Genomic DNA, 19,596 nt, shown 5'->3' with positions numbered 1-19,596 from the left:
ATGCCACCAGAGAGATACCTGCAGAATTTGTATTACATACTTATGTCCCTACTCGATACTGTAGTTGCAACTAGGGATATAATAATCCCTGATAACAAGGAATAATTCGAGCTAAGGAAATATAAAACATGGACATTTTAAAAGTTAAATACTTCAGCGCTTTGCCCCATTCCAAGGATTCAAAGTGGCCAATGGGGCCCTCCCTGTGGTGCAGCAGGTTAGGACGTAGCACTGTAGGCCAGCCAAGCCACTTCAGTGCGAGTTCGATCCCTGCCCCGGAGGTGACCCACATGGCGCAGCAGACCTCTCCTGTCTCACCCACTGCTCCCTTCAGCAGAGTACTTCGTCGATCTGCCTGTTCTGCTCCCCACTTTGTCGCTGGTGAATCCTCTCACTGCCCCTGCACCTCTGGCCTGTTCCCAGTTCTGTATACATAAATAAATAAATCTTTTTTAAAAAATGGCAAATGCTAAGAACAACAGTATAATAAATGACCCAAAGGAAACAGGTGGATATTAAATTGAGCTGCACTTCTTTCAGAAGTGAGACCTGAGGGAGTTGAAGAGGACAGAGGAAGGTTTCTGGGACAGGCAGGAGTGAGGTGGGCCTAAGGATGAGAATTTGCCTGGACAGAACGGAAAAGAAGCCCTTGTTTCCTATGGAGTGAGACAGAATTTATCAAAGACTGAGTAGAAGAGTTATCAGATCACTTTGAGTGGAGGGTTTCTGACGATAAAACAGGAGATTCGGCATTGGAAAGGACTTTGAATTCCAGACTAATAAGGGGTAAGTAGGAACATGCCTAGGAGATTATTCTTGGTTGTTCTAGCATACCTCATCCTTGAAGGTGAAGGACATGTTTTAGGTGAATCAAGCTGCAGCGGGTGTGAAATGACAGGAACTAAGCTAGTTTTTGCCTCATTCCTGTGACAGTGCTTTACAAAGTGCCGCAGGCCATCTCTGACACTTGCCTTTTCTCTCACTTTTTTTTTTCTGCAGATGGCCGCCCTGCCCCTCCAATGAAAGGGCAACTTCGAAGAAAAGCCCAAAGGGAGAAGTTTGCAGTGAGTGGCTAGAGCAACCTGTGTATAACAGGAGGGCGGAGGTTAAGAGTGTAATTTATCTTGAACTGTGTTGGCACCTAAGCCATATGCTGAAGTTTGAACAGCCAAAGAGGAACAGAGTGAGGCAGTCTTAGGCCAGGAACCAGTAGTAGACATTCTGCCACGAAATCACTGCCTGCTGCTGCAACCCACCCCAGGACTGGGTCCTACCCCTTCCCCAGTGTCATTTTCTAGCTGAAACCTCTGGCTTTGATCTGTGAGTGGAAGGATGTATGGTACATAGCTCAAGCCCCAGATGTCATCCACACTGTTTTCCTGTTTCAGAGACGAGTTGTATTGCTGTCGCAGGAAATAGATGCTGGATTACAGGCATGGCAGCTCAAACAGCAGGAGAAGTTGCAGGAAGAAGAAAGGAAGCGGAAAAATGCCCTTAAACCCAAGGGGATTCTACTACAGAGCCCACTACCTAGTCAATAAAAAGTAGTTCCTGTCTCCTTTTCGCAGTCTTTCTCTGACTTCCTTTTCTGTCATCTAGATGATTTATCCAGACAGACAAGAGCCTTTATGTTCCCCATCTGTCCTCAGAGCAAAAAAGCTTAGATACCTGGAAGATGAACCAAGATTACTGGAAGGCTCAGTGCTCTCACCCCCAGCTTTACTCCAGTTTAGCAGAACCTTGCTTTGGGGGAATTCCTCCTGCTGTTATAGACCATAGGCACTGGCCCAACTCTGACCAGTAGTTCTCTGTAAACGTGGAGAGGCATTTAAACCTTTAACATCACATTACAGTTCAGGCCACATGCTAGTCAGGCATTTAATAAATGTTGTGAAAGAGTTCCAACAGGAGTGCCAAGCAATAGTATCAGTTTTCCTAAACTTTAGAGATATACATATAATCCAAGAGGGTACCCCCACTGAAAAGCTGACATAGGAAGAACCAGACTTAGCATATGCTGCTAAGAGTTGGATCCTAAGATTCCCATGGTTCTGACTGAATTCCAGAGTCAACTGGACAAAAGTCTGTATCTTCTACACCACAGTTTGTATACGGGAGACCCAGAGGTACGCCAATAACTATAGGGTTGGAATCTAACATCCACCATATTGTCACCCCCAAACCTGACAGCTGCCCCAAACCCAGACAATCTTGACATTCTATCAAGCATGGATTCTGGAGGGAAAGGTCCTTTGTCTCTATTACAGTCCAGAGCAATGGACTGCTACATTTTCCTGCACAAAACATTAGTCACTGAGTCTCTGGGATTTCTGGAGCTTCCTACCTGACCTACTTTTTGTTCAGCATCCTATTCCTTCCCTTGCATTCTTTCTCTCCTTCCCCCTCTTTCTTCCTTCCTCTCTCCACTAACCAATGCCAGTTCTTGGATCTTAGATTTCGCTGATGGTCAAATTTTCTGTCTCCCACACTTTTCCTGTTTCTGCTACCGCTTTTCCAGATCCAGTCTCAACCTCTTACCTCTCTCCCTTCAGCTTTAGCAGCTCCTCCTTCCTGCATATCTCCACCTTTTGTTCTCTGAGGCTAGGCTTTCCTTGAAAGAGGTTTTTCCCCTTTAAGGAATTACTCCTTCTCCTCCCCCCCCCATAGAGGGACAACTAAACTTCAAAATTGTTGTTTTCTAACTATTTTGCCATTTATGTTTCCCCAGAGTCTATGGACTTGACCCCTTCCTCCCAGCCAGTTGTAATTTAAGGAGCAACTAGATTGCTGTGATAGTAGTAATAAAGAGAACATGTTTGTCTTTCTATAAAGACAGGACCCCCAGATCCAATATAGTTGTGGGTAGTTAGGTTTTTGGCAGAAGGACACCAGTAATTCAAGGACAGAGAGGTTAAGAATAAGGACAAAAGTTTACATTTAAGTGGGCGGCAGATCTCAGCAGACAACCCCTAGCCCAGGTCTCCTAGACATGGAAAACCCCATTACCAGCCCAGGCTCTGAACTTCTTTGCTTTCAGCCACTGAGAGTCCCAGAGCTTCCCACTCTGAGGTGAGACCAACCCTGAATACCAGAGGAATCCAGCCCCCCAAAATATGCTTAAGAAGAGAAAGTCTCCCACATCGTTTCCTGGGTCCCCCCTCTCAGCCCCCATCTCTCTCAGCGGTCTCAGCCCCTGCAGATGGCAGCCTCCACCACAAAAAAAGCAAGTTAGGGTTTTTTTACCCGGCTCTTGGCTGTAATTGGATTCAGGCTGAGACAACCACGTCCGCACCGGGAAAGGAGGGCATTGGGGCTGGGGCGGGGGCGGGGAAGAGGCCGTGGGAGAAGGAGGGACCAGAGAGGAGAGGACTCCCGATCCAGTTCGGCCGACTAAGCAGAAGAAAGATAAAAAACGAGAAAGAGGGGACGGGCAAGCGGACACTTTCAAGAACAATCCCCTCATCTCCCGGCGGACAGCGCTCGAGGAATCCAAACTCAGTGCCTCCCGAGGACAAAGGCGCCCCGAGGGAGTGGCAGCGCGACCCCAGGCTTGGGCCCGCCGCGGAGCCCGCCCGGCCGGCTCCCTGCACGGCTCCCGGCAGACCATGTCTCCAGTCCCGCCACCCGCCGGCGGTCTGCTGCTGCCCCTGCTCACGCTCGGCACCGCGCTCGCCTCCCTCAGCTCCGCGCAAAGCAGCTTCAGCCCTGAAGTAAGTGAGCTCCTCCGGCGCGGCCCGGAGGCGAGCGGGGGTCCCCGAGGGGACAGCCCCCTTCGGAGAGGGGGGCTCTCGGCTGGATCTGCGCCCCTCCTGCCGCGTACTCCTTTTCCATTCCCTCCTCATCTCCAAACTTCAAGTCGATCCAACTTTTGCTTCCTCCAACCAACTCTCCCCCACCCCACCCGGGACCCGCCGCCAACTTTCTTTCCCGTGCCTTCCCTTGGAAGAACTCTGCAGCTGGGGCCCCCTGTCCCCACCCTCCCCAATTCCTCTGGGCTCTGAGCTCAGCTCTGGAACCATTTGGGAGCGTGATTAATATTTGGACTCCGTGCAGACTCCGCGCCATCCCGATTTCTTGTCAAGCGTGAGAGTTTGTTGTTTCTCCAACTTTCCAGCTCCCGGCGCTCTTCAGTCCGCGCGCCCGCGCTGGGGCGCCGCAGGGAGGGCTGGGGGCGACTGCGCCCCGGCTCCGGCCCCACACGCTGCGGCTGCCGCTTCCCGCCTCCCGGGCGGTCCCGGCCCTCCACAACGCCTCGGCGGCCAGGTTGGGTGGAGGGTGGCCGGCCGGCGAAGCGGCCCCGGCCCCCCAGCCAACGCCTGCTGCCCTGCGTCTGGGGTCGCGGCGCTAGTGCCCGGACGCGCTTGCACACGCACAAAGCTCTCCTTGTGAGCCTGGGGCTCAACCCGGCCTCTGGGCCTCCTCTGCCCCTCCCCGGTTGGCGCCCTCGGGTCCTTTATGTTGTTTTTGATCATTGTTTTTTGTGTGTTAATTGCAGGGAAACTGGGGGCTTCGCACAAGGGAGCGGGGAAAGGGTGCCCACACATGCCTGGACTAACGGGTAGCCCCCAGACCATTCCCGACGTTGGCCCAAGGGGCCAGGGAGGAAGCTGCGTGGGAGTTGTCTGGAGAGGTTTTTCCTCTTTCTCTCTTTTTTATTTTGGGGCGAAGGTGGGAGACGGATTTGATCACCTTCTTATTTTAGGCCATCCCTACCCACTCAGCCGGCAAGGGCCTGGGTGCGGTCGGGAGGGGCCGGGAAGGGCCAGGATGGGGGAGGGGATGTGGACTTGGCCTCCTCTGTCCGGTCTGATCCCACCAGAGAAGGTCCTGCCTCACATCCTGAAGGAGTCCGAGGCCGAAAGAAAAGTGTGGCCTTAGGAATGGGGGTGGCCAGAGAGAGTGAAAAGTCTATCCTGAGGCTAAGCCTGAAAAGGACAAGGAGGAGGAGACATCCTTGACCAGGCCTGGAGGCTTCATCTGAGGCCTGAAAGGGAGAGCGCTTAACAAAAGGAGCCTGGGCATCTGGGGAGCTGCCGGCTGCCAACTCTGCCCGCCCTGCCTCCCTTCCCTCCTTGCCCCACTAGCCTCCGAGGGGAGGGTGGCAGTCCTGCCTCTGTTTTAAGTGGGTCTGAGGCAGTCCCAATGCCAGAACCACCATTTGCTTCTGGGACATGAGGTGGGAAGCAGAGAGAGGGAGGCACAGGGCCCGCTGGAGAGCCAGAGGTGCCCTCCGCCCTCTGCAGGACTCCTAGGCCAGAGCCGGGAGAGTCCCCTGACTTTCCCCCAGGGGAATACCTTGTAGAATTCCGTTTTCAAGACAAAGCCTGACTGAAGTTTTTTGGCCTCAAGAAGTCCCTCTCCAGGCTGGACTGCAGAGAGAGCTGAGGTGGCCAAGGCCTCAGGCGGCTTGGTCCCTCCCACCAGGCATTCATAGTCCTGCACCCGGACAGCCCTCTTTTCCCCCTGGCCTGTCTGGCACCGGGCCCTTTCCCCTCCCAGCCGCAGACACTAGAGTTCTCTCTTCTGTGGTTCCGACCTCATAGTCTCCTCTGTGGTTCATGCTTTACTCAGAGGCTTACCCTGTGACATGGAAAGAAGAAAACCTAGGCCTGGGAGGAGGGCACTTCCTTTCCAGGCCCTGAGGCTCTGTTGACTCCAAGGAAGTCCCCTTGGACCAAGTCTCTGTTTTTATCTTGGGTACCCATCCAGGGGAGGTCGTGGGTGTGAATATGTCACAGCCGGTAGGTATCCTTGAACGACTCACCAGGGAAGATTTACCCCAGAACTCCTCAGCTACGTCGATTTTCCCCACCTCTCTGCCACCCTCCCTTCTGTCATCCTGCCCGAAGAGAATTCCCCACCTCAATCCTAACTCACTACCAGCTCCAGGAGTAGGCCACTCCCATCTTTTCCCAAAGCTCAGGGGTCATAAACCTGGGATGTGTCTATCCTGCAGGTGAGGCTAGGGGTAAAGGGAGTTTCCTGCATACTTGGGCACAGGCCACAGCAGGCCTTCCTTGGGCACTGGCTGTGACTGAAGCCAGCACAGGTCAGGGCAAGCCTACAGCTCCCAGAGAGCAGCCCAGCACAGGAGCACCCTGCCCTGCTCCCCTCTAGTACGCCACAGGTTAACTTGAGGTGGGGTTCTCAGAACCTTGTGGAGCTGAGCTTTGTTTTGGCCAGGCCTGTTTTCTAGAGAAAGGTCATGGTGTTTACCTCTCGGAGCATAACTCCCCTACAGCCTTGGAGGATTACTTCCCAGAACCATGTTGCAATTCTTGCCCCTGTGAGCTCGTGTGGGTCAGCTGCTCCTGAATCACCCCAGCTCCAATGGGAGCGGGCTGTACCAAACCAGGGCCTGGGCCAAGGGGGGGAGGGAGGGGAGCCACCTGGAGATCCAGTGTAATGCCCTGGGGTAGGGGCTGCAGCCCTGCAGCCCCCTCTGGAGTCCTTAAGGCAAAGCTGAAGCAGGGACCAGAGCATAATAACCTGGTTCATTTTACCTTTTCGACATCTGGAAAATACTCCATTACTCTTATAGGTCTTTGCAGTGTATCTACTTTTCAGTTAAACGCCAAAAGCCTTTATATTGTAAATAAATCATAGCATACCTAAAGTAAAATATAGTCCCCAGTCACCACTGCTCCATCTCCCCCGCCCTCTACTGAGAACCTTGAATGGACCTTTAGGAACCAAGTTCTAGGTTAGATGCCACTTGTTTGGGACCGGCAGGTCCTGGCTCTGTGCGGGATCACTCCCTTCCCCACCTCCAGAGGCCCACTTCCCTCTCAGCAGCCAGCCTCAGCCCTGGCTGTTTTTCTGCTCAGTCTCAGGGAGGACGTGCTGTATTTACAACAGTGGAGGAAAGTGCTGGAAGTTGTCTCAGCCCCGAGAAGACAACCTAGAACTTACGCCACCAGGCCATCCCTCCTCAAGAGAGCCATAACCAGTCTGTCCCCAGCCCTGTGTGAGTCCAAAGCTCCAGGATAAAAGCCATACTGGGGCCTGGCCAGAGTTTGGTTGGGTCCAGCCTGAGAATTCCTCCAGACCCACTGCTTGAGCCAGGCAGGGCACTCTTGCCCTTGTCTTACCAAGTCAAGGGTACTTGCCAGGTGCCATGGAGGAGGCAGCGGCTTCCCTTGGATGAGGAGGGGATGCTAAGCCACATCACTTTCCCTACAGGCCTGGCTGCAGCAGTATGGCTACCTGCCCCCTGGGGACCTACGTACCCACACACAGCGCTCACCCCAGTCGCTATCAGCTGCCATTGCTGCCATGCAGAGGTTCTACGGTCTGCAAGTGACGGGCAAGGCTGATGCAGACACCATGAAGTAAGTGCTAGAGCCTAGAAGGAATTCTGCCCAGCACCCACTGCTGTGACCTCTAGCCCCAGAAAGGTTGCTACCTGAAGGCTTGGCTCCGGCCCCATTACCTCACCCCTGCACTCTGCTCCTGACCCTTCCGATGACCCCGACCTCATAACCTTGGCCCTTCCCCACACGGGCACTGGAGCCAGACATCTCCCCTCTCTGTAGACCTTTGCTCTCCCATACACCACACTGACCCAGATCCTGCCCCCAACCCACCCAGAGCCATGCGGCGCCCCCGCTGTGGTGTTCCAGACAAGTTTGGAACTGAGATCAAGGCCAATGTGCGAAGGAAGCGCTATGCCATCCAGGGCCTCAAATGGCAGCACAATGAGATCACTTTCTGGTGAGTCCAACAGGCAAGTGGCCTTTCTCACATCGGGTTACCTTTCCCAATCAGCTGGCAAAGACTCAGACCTCCTGCCTACTCACTGTTCCTGGGAAGCATCCTTGGGAGTTGGGAAGAAAATGGCTATAACCCTGGAAAGAGGTGCAGCCTGCAGAGGCTACACCCCAGACCCAGAAAGCCAAAGCCTGAGGGTCCCCCGAGCCCTCAGTTCTTGGGACAGAGGCATTGTGAGGCTGCAGGAAATGCTGGGTCAGGCAAAGGTGGCTGGGCAGTTCAGTCGGACCCGGGAGAATGCAGGGAAGGAAAATTTTGCCCCTTGTTAGCCTAACACACTCCCATCCTCTCCCCACACGACTGGACCTCAGCATCCAGAATTACACCCCCAAGGTGGGCGAGTATGCCACATTCGAGGCCATCCGCAAGGCTTTCCGTGTGTGGGAGAGCACCACACCACTGCGCTTCCGAGAGGTACCCTATGCCTACATCCGCGAGGGCCATGAGAAGGAGGCCGACATCATGATCTTCTTCGCTGAGGGCTTCCATGGTGACAGCACACCTTTTGATGGCGAGGGCGGCTTCCTGGCCCACGCCTACTTCCCAGGTCCCAACATTGGAGGGGACACCCACTTTGACTCTGCTGAACCCTGGACTGTCCGGAATGAGGATCTGAATGGTGAGCGAGGTAGCCCTAGGACTCTTATTCCCGGGAGAGTCCGTGAGCATTTGTTCAGGGATTCTCCTAACTCCTCCCAAAAGCTCAAACCCCAACATCTCAGGCTACAGGGGCCACAACAATCTTAGGTCTCTCTTCCAAAGAAAGCAAGAATCCTGTGTTGAGCTATTTACGTCTGCTCGCGTCTCTCACCCAATAATTGACTTGCCAAAGACTTAAGAACATCCAATCACCCACCTTTCAGGAAAATGTCACCTCTAGCTCGTGGGAGAAACTGAGATCCAGATAGGGCCTCAGTTTCCCTTAATACAAGTCTTCCTGGAATTGGGATTGACCCCAGATCACGCTCTTCCTTCTACCCCAAGAGGATTACTGACAGGCTTCGTGCCTTAGCTGCCAGATATGAGGCTGGATCTCAGGGTTCAGTCACTCTGGGTGTAAGACATAGCAGGCAGGACTGGGTATGCAACTGAAGCCTCTGGTGGGGAAGCCCAGAATCTAGGGCAGGGACCCAGGCTGTCACCATAAGCACCCCCATCCCTCCAGGGAATGACATCTTTCTGGTGGCTGTGCACGAACTGGGCCACGCCCTGGGCCTTGAGCATTCCAGTGACCCCTCAGCCATCATGGCGCCCTTCTACCAGTGGATGGACACAGAGAACTTCGTGCTGCCTGATGATGACCGCCGGGGCATCCAGCAACTTTATGGTGAGTGATCTACGCCCACGTCTCCACCTTGTCCTCTCCTGATCTAGCTGCGGGTGGCTTCTCCCGCCACCCCCCATCGGGCCCACGCATCTGCCCTGTCTTTTCTTAGCTGATGGCTCCAGCCACCCCTGAGCATCCTACCTCTCCAAGAGTGTTTCTGCCCAGATGTTTGTCTCTTTTTTCCTTCTCTGCCTCCTAATCTGAAGTTCCCCTCTTCTTTTCACTCAGGGAGTGAGGCAGGCTTCCCCACCAAGATGCCTCCTCAACCCAGGACCACCTCCAGATCCTCTGTCCCTGATAAACCCAAAAACCCCACCTATGGGCCCAACATCTGTGATGGGAACTTTGACACTGTGGCCATGCTCCGTGGGGAGATGTTTGTCTTCAAGGTGAGAGGAAGAAGTGGGCTGGTTCGGGATCTCTGTCCAGGAGGCTAGGTGGAAACTGCAGCAGGAGAGCGAAAACCACGGTGGAGCCAGCGGGGGAGTTTTGGGGGTTCAGTCAAGCTACGAGACCTAATGTACTGTTCCCGCCTGGCTGTCACCCAGGAGCGCTGGTTCTGGCGTGTGAGGGATAACCAAGTGATGGATGGATACCCAATGCCCATCGGCCAGTTCTGGCGGGGCCTGCCCGCTTCCATCAACACGGCCTACGAGAGGAAGGATGGCAAGTTTGTCTTCTTCAAAGGTAACCCGGCATTCTGCTGTCGTCTTTGGTGTGGGGAGTGGCGGGGAACTGACTCCTCCAAAGGCCCTAGAGCTCAGTGGAACCCCAGCCCTGTCCTCCCTCCGCCCCCGCCACCCCCCCAGGAGACAAGCACTGGGTGTTTGACGAAGCCACCTTGGATCCTGGCTACCCCAAGCACATTAAGGAGTTGGGCAGAGGACTGCCTACCGACAAGATCGATGCTGCTCTCTTTTGGATGCCCAATGGAAAGACCTATTTCTTCCGAGGAAACAAGTAAGACCACACCCCACTTTATCCTTGAGATGGTTCCTTGGAGAAGGAGCTGGCTGGGGCTCCGCTATGGCCCAGCAACAGCAGCCTCCTCTGCGTGCCGAGTGAGTGGGATGTGACCCGGTCACCATTTCAGACCTGGTCATTTGATGCCTCCTACCCCAGCACTGGGCCTCCGCCCCAGCAGCCAGGCACTGTCATTAAGGCTGCTGGTGGCTCCTTGCAGCCTGAGCTCCTTCCACCCCCACCTTCCTGCTTTCAGCTGTAGGCCCTCATTACTCAGAACCTGTCCCCCACCCTGTCCACAGCCACCCTTTGCTCACTGGTGGATTCGGTCCCAGATCCTGCTACCCAGTGACAGCCCAAGTGTCCAACCACACCCACCTCTCCCCCACCCAGGTATTATCGTTTCAACGAGGAGTTCAGGGCGGTGGACAGCGAGTACCCCAAAAACATCAAGGTCTGGGAAGGAATCCCTGAGTCTCCCAGAGGGTCATTCATGGGCAGCAATGAAGGTGAGAAGGGCAAGGGGACAGGGGTGTGTAAGGGGAGGATGGGAACAAGGAGTTATCCAAGAGCAGAAGAGCCAAGAGGACAGTGATCACCTTTGGGGGGCCCTTGCCACGTGCCAGCACTTTCCACACACCAAGCCACTTTGGTAGCATTACCCCAGTTACAGCTGAGGAGACTGGAAAAGGTCAAGAGGTGAACTCAGGGCCCTCCCTGGTGGTGCAACGGGTTAAAGCGCAGCACTATGAAGCTCTCCGCAGCCACTGCAGCACGAGTTCGATCCCCAGCCAGGGAGGTGACCAACATGGCGTGGCAGACCTCTCCTGACCCGCCCGCTGTGCCCCTCAGCAGTGTATTTCAGCCAATAAAAAAGGGGGGGAGGGGGGATGAACTCAACCAGCTGCACACTGACAGATTTCCCTTCTGCTCTTTCTTCGGGTCTCCTGGATGCTGCCCCCACCTCTTTTTCTTGTCACCTTCTTGCTGACCACCCCCCAACCCCTTCCCAGGCTTCACCTACTTCTACAAGGGGAACAAGTACTGGAAATTCAACAACCAGAAGCTGAAAGTCGAGCCGGGCTACCCCAAGTCAGCCTTGCGGGACTGGATGGGCTGCCCCTCTGGGGGCAGGCCGGATGAGGGGACTGAGGAAGAGACAGAGGTGATCATCATCGAGGTGGACGAGGAGGGCAGCGGGGCCGTGAGCGCGGCTGCTGTGGTGCTGCCTGTGCTGCTGCTGCTCCTGGTGCTGGCGGTCGGCCTCGCCGTCTTCTTTTTCAGACGTCACGGGACCCCCAAGCGACTGCTCTATTGCCAGCGTTCCCTGCTGGACAAAGTCTGACCCCCACCACTGGCCTGCCCACTCCTGCCACAAGGACTTCGCCTCTCAAGGCCAGAGGCAGCAGGTGGTGGTGGGTGGGCGCCTCCCACACCTCCCTGAGACCCCTCCTGCCCCTCACTCCCTCGTCCCTCCTCTGTCCCGTGACTGGCCTCTCCCACCTTCCACCCTGGCATCGCTTCTTCCCTAGATGGGTCCCCTGGGGTTCAAGAGGCTTCGCTCCTCCCAGCCCCTGCCCCTCGGGGGAACCCCGTAGCTTGGTGTGTGTCCACCCCCATCTGAATGTCTTGGCTCTGCACTTGAAGGCAGGACCTCCGACCTGGCTGGTAAAGGTCACATGGGGTCATCTGCTCCTTTTCCATTCCGTGACATACCTTTAACCTCTGAACTCTGACCTCAGGAGGCTCTGGGCACTTCAGCCCCTTCTAGTCCCCAAGTGTAGCCAATGGGCAATCTCCCACCACTCTTTGTGGCTAAAAGAAGTCTAGCCTTGCTGTGGGGGTGACCCGGGAGAGTATGAGTGGGTGGGGGCTGCACGGCCACCCTAAGCCCTTGGGAGGAAAGCTCAGAGAGGGTCAGTCTTCTGCACAGAGACCTGCCTCTGCCTCCCTCCCGCCTCCCATGGAAGGGGCCTGAGCCATTGAAGACTAAACTGGGACTGCAGACACCTCTGTCAGCCCGACCCTCCCGGATGGTAGCCATGGACAGGGACATCGAGATTGGAAATGCTGAGACCTGGGGGTACAGACACTGGGGAGTGAGGCCAAGTGGAGACTCCATCCAGAGCCCTAGGCATGAGCCAGAAGACCACACAAAGGAAGAACTTGGTTCAAATGCAGATGGCTGGAGCAGGGACCCTAAGGGCAGAGCAGCCAGAGGGGACAGGACAGGATGGGACCAAAAGGAGATGCAGCAGGTGTGGATGGCTGGAGGCCGGGCAGGCCAGGAGGGATGCCTTGGGTGGGCTGTGTACCCCCGGAGGACACATTCTCTTGGGGCACTCAGGAGGGGCACACCTGCTCCTCATTCATTTCTTCTGACCAGACAGGTAAGAGGGAGGATGTCCAGAGGAAGGAGTGGAGACGTCATATGTGGGGCTCAGCCCTTGAGAGTAGCCACCTAGTGAGGGGCAGCAGAGGCTGGCGGTGCTGTCTGGGCCTCAGCCAGGGGAGGCAAGTGCCTGGGTGTTAGGTTAGCCCCCCGTTTCCTGATACCCTGCCTCTTAGCCCATCCTACTGGTTTACTGACCCCTTCTCCCCCATCCAGCCCACCCATTTGGAAGTCTCCTTCAGCCACCAAAAGTGGTCATGGTACTGGGGACTTGGGAGTGAGAGACCCTATGGGAGAAGTGAGAGGAGAGGGATGTGGGGGGCAAAGGGGGGTGGGAGAAATGGGGTGAACGGTGCTGGCAGTTCGGCTAAATTTGTCTTGTTTGGGGTTTTTTTTGTTTTGTTTAATGTATATTTTTATTATAATTATTATATATGAATTCCCTTCAAATTGTTCCTTTTTGTTAACAAGGGGCATGGGGAGGGGTGGGGGTGGGGGGCAGAGGCATGGACCCCAGGAACCTGCAGGGCGGGGCTGGGTCAGTGACCTCTATGGACAGTTTTGACCTTGTTCAACCTTTCCACAAAGAATAAACGGTGTTCACATTCTTTGTGTGGCTGCAGCTCTCTTAAAAGGGTGAATGGGATGTGGCCAAGAGGAGAATGGAAAGGGGAGAACAGGCCTCATGAGCAGCGTTTTCCATGAGGTGGGGTTTTGGCACTTTTCATAAAGGAATATGTTTATTCTTAGTGGATGAAAGGGGTGTGGGGGGCAGAGTTAAGGAGGGCATACTTCATGGGACTGGGGACTGGCCCACGGAAACCAGTTGCTTTCTCCAACGTGGCTTAAAATGCCATCTTTGAGGCCCAAAGGCAAGAGGAAGTAGTCAGGCTGAGGCCTCACAGAAAATCTTCCTGAGTTGAGTTGCGTTACCATCCTGTGCTTTAACCACAGGCCCTCAACTTCCTCGGGCTTCTGTTTGCTGCTCAGTGACCCTCAGGATCTAATGGAGGTCATGGCAACAGACCCTTCACCCCAGGCCTTGGGATCTAAGTATCTTCCAGGCCCAGGGCCTCCTGCTGCTGGCACAGAAGTAGCTCAGGAGAAAGTGGTTGCCCCTCAACCAATTAAGATTAGCTTATGCATCACCCCAACTGCCCAGGAGGGCCAGGGTAGTCAGGTTGGAAGGGCAGAATAGCAAGGTCTTGTTTCCTCTTCCCTTAAAAACTGCTGCCCCAGACTGGGTTCCCAGGTTGTGGACCCACACGCTTCCCGAAACCAGCCTGCAGGGAGGAAATCACTCAGCTGCTGAGTCAGCTCAGCTGGAGGGGAGCAGCCTTCTTTCCCCTCTTCCCTTCCTGCCTCAGCCCAGCCCAGCCCAGCCCAGCCCAGCCCAGCCCATCCTGGGCTCTAGCCCAGGTCCCCTCCACAGCCAGCCTGCAGAGCTCTGGCCCCACCTAGGCCAGCCTTTCTCTCCAGCTGCTATTCAGGGCTGCTTGGTGTGATTGCTTTGGCAGAAGGGGTACCCCACCTTCCTGCCAGCCAGGAACTCTTGGCCTCCTGCACCTCTCCTGCCAACAGCTGTTTGGCACAGTTTCTAAGCGGAACAGGACACCACCTCCTCCCCACCCTCACCAAAGGGGATGGGACTGGGGGCTCTGAAAAGTTGGCATGGGGAAGTCAGGGGTATTTGGGGGTCGTGGGGCCTGTGCGTGTGGCAAGGAGCTCAAAAATGAGCTCATGGCCCCTTTGTGTTTTTGTGGTCCACATCTGGAGGTAATTACAGATGTTATCCAGTGGGAGTTCAGCAAAACACAGCTGGAGCCAGTGGAGGAGCCTGGGGAGGGGGAACTGCCAGAGGGAAGAAAGAGGAGGGGAGCCTAGGGCTCCCGGCTGCTGGAGTGCGGTTTCCCCATCACGAGGAAATTGTTTGGCCCTGATTCTGGAATCACAAGATGCTCTCTCAAGCCAAGAGGGGAATGGAGGACCAGAGACAAAGGGAGAAGAGGTGGAAGAGGGCTTCACAAGCCGGGAGAATTGCGGGGTGTTTCTGATGCCCCTGAGAAAAATGAGATCTTCCCTGAGGTCGCCTGGAGACCCCAGAATGTGCCTCATCCATCTGGGTTAGACAGGGGTCAAGGGAGAGCAGAGGGCCCTTTGGCTCCCAGAGACTTACAAACACTGGCCTTATCCAGCTTTGTCCATTGGGCCTGACCCAGTTTCTATGGTTCCAAGTTCCTTTATTCGAAAGCAGCACATGTGAGCTAGTGCTGCCAGAGGGAGCCGAGGGGAATCTGCGAGGAAGTTTGGCAGAGCCTGGAAAGCTGCTCTAAGATGCACTGGGGGCAAGTGCCTGAGCGGCAGCAGCAGCAGCGCTCTGACCACCACTGCACCCACATGCTTGAGTGGGGAGCCATGGAGTCCCTTGTCATCGCCAGGGCTCCATCTGGGCCCACGACTCCAGGGCTGCCAGCCAGGCACTAGATCAGTGGGATGGAAGGGAAGGGACAGAAGACCTCAGGGAGCTGGGCCCTGAGGAGAGAGGACAGGGGAGAAGGACTCTACCCTCAAACTGGCCAACTCAGGTCCTTACTGTCCCTCCCTCAGAGTCCCTTCTGCCCACAAGCTGATGAACTTTCCAGCTAAGAAGCAGTGATGAGAAACCAACTTTTGCTGAGGTCCTCACAATACCAACATTGCCCCCATTTTACAGATGTGGAAACCGAGACCCAGACAAGACTCACTTAAGATCACAACTTCCTAGTCCAGACAGACCAGTCTGATTCATTTTTCAATACAGGCAGATTCTAACCATGCCCTTAGGGGTCTCTCCCAGTATGGACCCAGAACAAGTGTTTGTCTGCTGTGTATAACAGCGGTGGCACCACAGGGAGTGGGAGTGCAGGGGGCAAGGGTCTTCATCAGCCCACTTTGCCAGCAGTCACCTCCCTTGGGGAGGGGGGGGCAGGATCAGGTAAGGCAAGGAGGGAAGCATCATGCACTGGGACTCACAGCTAAAAGGGTCTAGAAGAGGTGTCTAGAAGCCACTGTCTGACTCGTGAATGTCAACAAAACCAATTAGATTTCAAAAAAAGAAAAGAAATCTGAGGGGCCAAGTGAGACAATGGTGGGGAAGGGGAGAGGGGAGGGATGGGATCAGGGGGAGGGAGAGCCTTCAGGGGCACTTCCTAGTCCCTAAAGCCCCAAGGCTCTCCCCTCAAGGCTGCTCCATTGTCCTAAATCTCTGTACCCCTTTCCTGCATACCCGCACCACAAATCCAAATCTACTTCCCCCAGCATACCAATTCCTGCACACCTAACCTGGGGTATTCTGCCTTCCTCCCTCAGGCAGTTTTGGGAGGCTGGGGACACCCAGAGGCGGCCTGTGAGGGGGCTGGGCAGCTTGAGCTGGGGAGGGAGGCAGGCCTGCTTGGCCAGAAGCCACCTTCCAAATGAGCTCACATACATACTTTCCACCCTGGCCCAGGGCCTAGGGCTCAGCTCCTTCCAGGCCAGCCTTCCCTTGCCAGGCCCAGCCCCCTCTGTCCTCCCTGCCCCTCACTAGCCCTGAACCCAGGGCGCCACAACATAAGGAGGCATCTCAGGCCAGGGCTGGCTTCACATGCTAAGGAACCAGCTTCCTCCACGGCCTCAAGGCTGAGAGGTGGCCCCAGGTCCTCTGTCCCTAAAATGGAAACTTCTTGGCTTGGAGATGGAGGAGACCAGCTTCTTGCCACCAAAGAACCACACCTGTGTAGGGAGGGCAGACGAGGGGACAGAAGAGGTGTCTGCGCTGCAGTGAATTGGTGGAAGGACTTCCTTCAAGCGTCTGAAGTAGTTCGTTGACGCAGGGGCAGGTCAGGTCTGGAAGCTGCCTCATCTGTGTGGGTCACTTCCTGACCGCTTACTCGATTTCCCACTAAGCGCACTCTCCAGATTTGGAGCAGGATAGGATCTGGGTGGGGTGTGCCAGGCTGACAACAAAGAGGGAGAAAGACCTGGTGCCTCTTAAGTGCTAAGGATTCACACACACGGGACAGGCTCGAGCTCACTTCGATACAGCCTGCGGTCAAAGCGTCACTCTCTACTGACTTCCAGAGACACGCAGCCCTAAGACACAGAGAAAGATCAGTTCCCCAAAATGCCCTCCTCAGACACTCAGGGCCTGAGTTATGCTAGGAGTCAGATCTCCAGGACCATATTCGGGATCCAATAATACCCTCCTGATCTTCTGTGAGTTATTTATTCAGACGTTGGACAATTCATCCCATTTGAATTCCCCAAATATGATATGACCACTGCAAACACATCACATGTCCAGATGTTGCCTTCCAAGGATAGTTCTCTCAGAGAATGACTATGATCCTTAATCATACTAACCCCATCATGGCCCCTGGACAAGCACATTTTGTCCACACTTCCCTTGGGTCCCCCCAAAAAAGTTTACTGGTATGAATTGCCATTGAGAAGTGTGATAGACATAAGTAAACAGCATTAGTTATGAATATAGTATTCTATACGTATATACATAGTATTGTATGTATTGTTTGTGTAAAGTAGTGAACCATAAGTTGAAAAATCACTGAGTGCATTTTATGAACTAGATCATTTTTATTCCACCTCAAATTTTTTAAAAGACTTATTTATTTATTTTTGGCATAGAAGAGCTGGGGTATGGGCCGGTCAGAAGGGTCTGCTGTGCCATGTGAGTCAGCTCCCTGGTGGGGGATTAAATTCTGGTACTCAAGGAGAATAGCGCTGAGACTTAACCCCCAGGCCACATGGGAGGCCCTTCTTCCATCTAAATTGTTAATTTGTTAAATGGAGGGAAAATGTATGTCAGTAACGTTTGTAACTCCAGAACAACTATTTTGTTCTTTTAGGACTCCTCCTGTGTTCCAACTCTTGGCACCCAGCCTGCCCTTAATCTGACGTGGTTGGTATTGGATTGGGCTGGTCCAATTCTTCTGGAAATGCCATCCTTCATATTGTATCCCATTCCAGCCTACAACTAGAACTTGAAATGAGGTGTCATTCCCTGTAACCCTCTAACCCCAAAGGTTCTCCTTCACCCTACTGGCTTGTGCTCCAGAGGTCCCTCTACCCAAGTCTGCACTAAACTGCACATAATTTGTAGAGGAAAGTTGGAAGAACATCCATTTCACTTGATGCGGCTAGGTACACCCTTTCTGCAGCAGAGACAAGCGGGGCAGGTTTTGCAGGGTGGTAGCGCCCCCTTGTGCTGGGTAACGGCACTGCAGCCCTAGCTCAGAGACCTAAGAGGCAGGCGCAGACCACCCACTCGTCCCCCTTTCCACTTTCCAAGTTTCCACCTAGGACACCTGTACTTAAAGGAGTGGGACTATGGGCGCGGCAGACTAGTCTTTCCAGCTTCAGAAAGGGAAAAGTCAGAGTTTCCGTTGGCTGTCTGTGTGGAGGGTTGGTGGGCAGCCCTCAAATATTTCTGGAAAAGAAAAAAGAATGGAGGGGGAGGTGGACAGAGGGTCCACCGAGGAAGGGAAGGAGGGAGGCATTTGATTTCTCTCCTCGAGTTGCCACACTGCCCTCCTATGGACACCTCAGTCACCCATCGCTCCAGGTTACCTGATCTGGACTCCAGGGTCTAGCCTGGACCTCAAAATGCAGTGACAGCGCCCTCCCTGGTGGAGCAACAACTTAAAATGCAGCACTAGGAAGCTAGCTGCAGCCGCTTTAGCATAAGTCCGATCCCCAGCCTGGGAGGTGACCCAAATGGTGTAGCAGACTTCTATCCTGCCTACTGCTCCCCTCAGCTACTCCCCTCAACAATGTTGTTCTCAATCTGTCCTGCTCCCCACTCTGTCTCTGGTGAACCCTCTCACCCCCCCCCACATTTGGCCTGCACCCCAGTTCTGTATACATGAATCTTAAAAAAAAAGAAAGACACACTGTGACAAAATTCCTCTGGTCAAGGTCAGGAGGCCTCTGTGTCCCCTCGATGTATGTGAGGGAAGTTTCTGTGGCACATCACTGAAGCCTTTGGAGACCATCCCACACCAGGTCTAATCTTATTTGTTTTTAAGATTTATTTATTATGCACACAAGAGCTGAGATACAAGCCAGAGGTGCAAGAGGGTGAGAGGACTCACCAGAGACAGTGTGGGGAGCAGAACAGGCAGATAGATTGAAATACTGCTGAGGGGAGCAGGGATGAGACAGGAGAAGTCTGCTGTGGTATGTGGGTCAGCTCCCTGGACAGACAGAACTCCAGTTGAAGTGACTAAGGCCAGCTTGGCAGTGCTGACCCTTAACCCATTGTACCACCAGGGAGGGCCGGATAAGAAAATCCTTTGACCCAGTGTCACATTTGTAAAAAAAAAAAAAAAGTCTGTAATTAATTTGTGAATAGACCTATATTACTGCCTTGTTTGTGCTAATATCTTTCACTTCTTAAAATACACTAAGTGGGGGCCCTCCTTGGTGGTACAGTGGGTTAAAGCACAGTACTTTAGCAAGGTAGCAGGATATAAAATCAACACACAAAAGTCAGAGGCCTTCCTATACACAAACAACCAATCAGAAGAAGCAGAAACTTTTTAAAAAGCATCCCCTTTTCAACTAAAACAAGAAGAATCAAATACCTGGGAGTCAACCTAACAAAAGAGGTAAAAGATCTTTACAAAGAAAATTACAAAACAGTGTTAAAAGAAATTCAAGAAGACACATGAACTGGAAAGACATTCCCTGCTCATGGATCGGGAGAATTAACATCATCAAAATGGCCATCCTGCCAAAAGAAATATTCAGATTTAATGCCATCCCAATAAAAGTCTCAATGACATTCTTCAAAAGAAATAGAAAAAATATTGATGAGATTCATATGGAACAACAAAAGACCTCGAATAGCCAAAACTCTCATGACTAAGAAAGATAATGGAGGCATTACAATCCCAAACTTCAAGCTATATTACAAAGCTATAATAATCAATACTGCATGGTACTGGAATAAGAACAGACATACAGACCAGTGGATTTGGACAGAAAACCCAGATATAAACCCACAGACTTATAGATAGCTAATCTTTGACAAAGGAGCAAAGAAGATACAATGGAACAAAGAAAGTTTGTTCAGCAAATGGTGCTGGGAAAACAGGGAAGCTACATG

At 53.5% G+C, this 19,596-nt stretch overlaps 2 protein-coding genes across 4 annotated transcripts in view; both read left to right on the top strand.

The window, feature by feature from the left end:
- Positions 1–1,561, top strand: part of MRPL52 (mitochondrial ribosomal protein L52) — a 4,189-nt gene extending 2,628 nt beyond the window's left edge. For all 3 annotated transcript variants that reach the window (XM_012734012.1, XM_012734013.1, XM_012734014.1), the window contains 2 exons: positions 1,000–1,064; positions 1,389–1,561. In XM_012734012.1, coding sequence (XP_012589466.1) covers positions 1,000–1,064; positions 1,389–1,541 — 218 coding nt within the window. In that variant the 3' untranslated portion in view covers positions 1,542–1,561. The remainder of the gene's footprint in view (positions 1–999; positions 1,065–1,388) is intronic.
- Positions 1,562–3,334: 1,773 nt separating this feature from the next.
- MMP14 (matrix metallopeptidase 14 (membrane-inserted)) lies at positions 3,335–13,060 on the top strand. Its single transcript, XM_004694660.2, has 10 exons — positions 3,335–3,710; positions 7,183–7,331; positions 7,591–7,713; positions 8,082–8,389; positions 8,936–9,097; positions 9,326–9,486; positions 9,646–9,784; positions 9,907–10,057; positions 10,454–10,569; positions 11,074–13,060. The coding sequence occupies exons 1-10, from the start codon at positions 3,606–3,608 to the stop codon at positions 11,403–11,405; spliced, it is 1,746 nt and encodes a 581-aa protein (XP_004694717.1). The 5' UTR covers positions 3,335–3,605; the 3' UTR covers positions 11,406–13,060.
- The last annotated feature ends 6,536 nt before the right edge of the window (positions 13,061–19,596 follow it).

Source organism: Condylura cristata, unplaced genomic scaffold (assembly GCF_000260355.1).
Source record: "Condylura cristata isolate star-nosed mole 26May11 unplaced genomic scaffold, ConCri1.0 scaffold00045, whole genome shotgun sequence".
In the NCBI taxonomy this organism is placed as follows: Eukaryota; Metazoa; Chordata; class Mammalia; order Eulipotyphla; family Talpidae; genus Condylura; species Condylura cristata.
Note: the sequence above shows the minus strand (reverse complement) of the source record. Positions and strands in the feature narration are given on the sequence as shown.

Excerpts from the sequence above, each read along its gene's own strand:
- MMP14 (XM_004694660.2), top strand. The coding sequence starts at position 3,606 with ATGTCTCCAGTCCCGCCACCCGCCGGCGGTCTGCTGCTGCCCCTGCTC. Across the intron at positions 9,098-9,325 it reads GGGCATCCAGCAACTTTATG|GGAGTGAGGCAGGCTTCCCC; the intron begins GTGAGTGATCTA and ends CTTTTCACTCAG. Across the intron at positions 10,570-11,073 it reads ATTCATGGGCAGCAATGAAG|GCTTCACCTACTTCTACAAG; the intron begins GTGAGAAGGGCA and ends ACCCCTTCCCAG.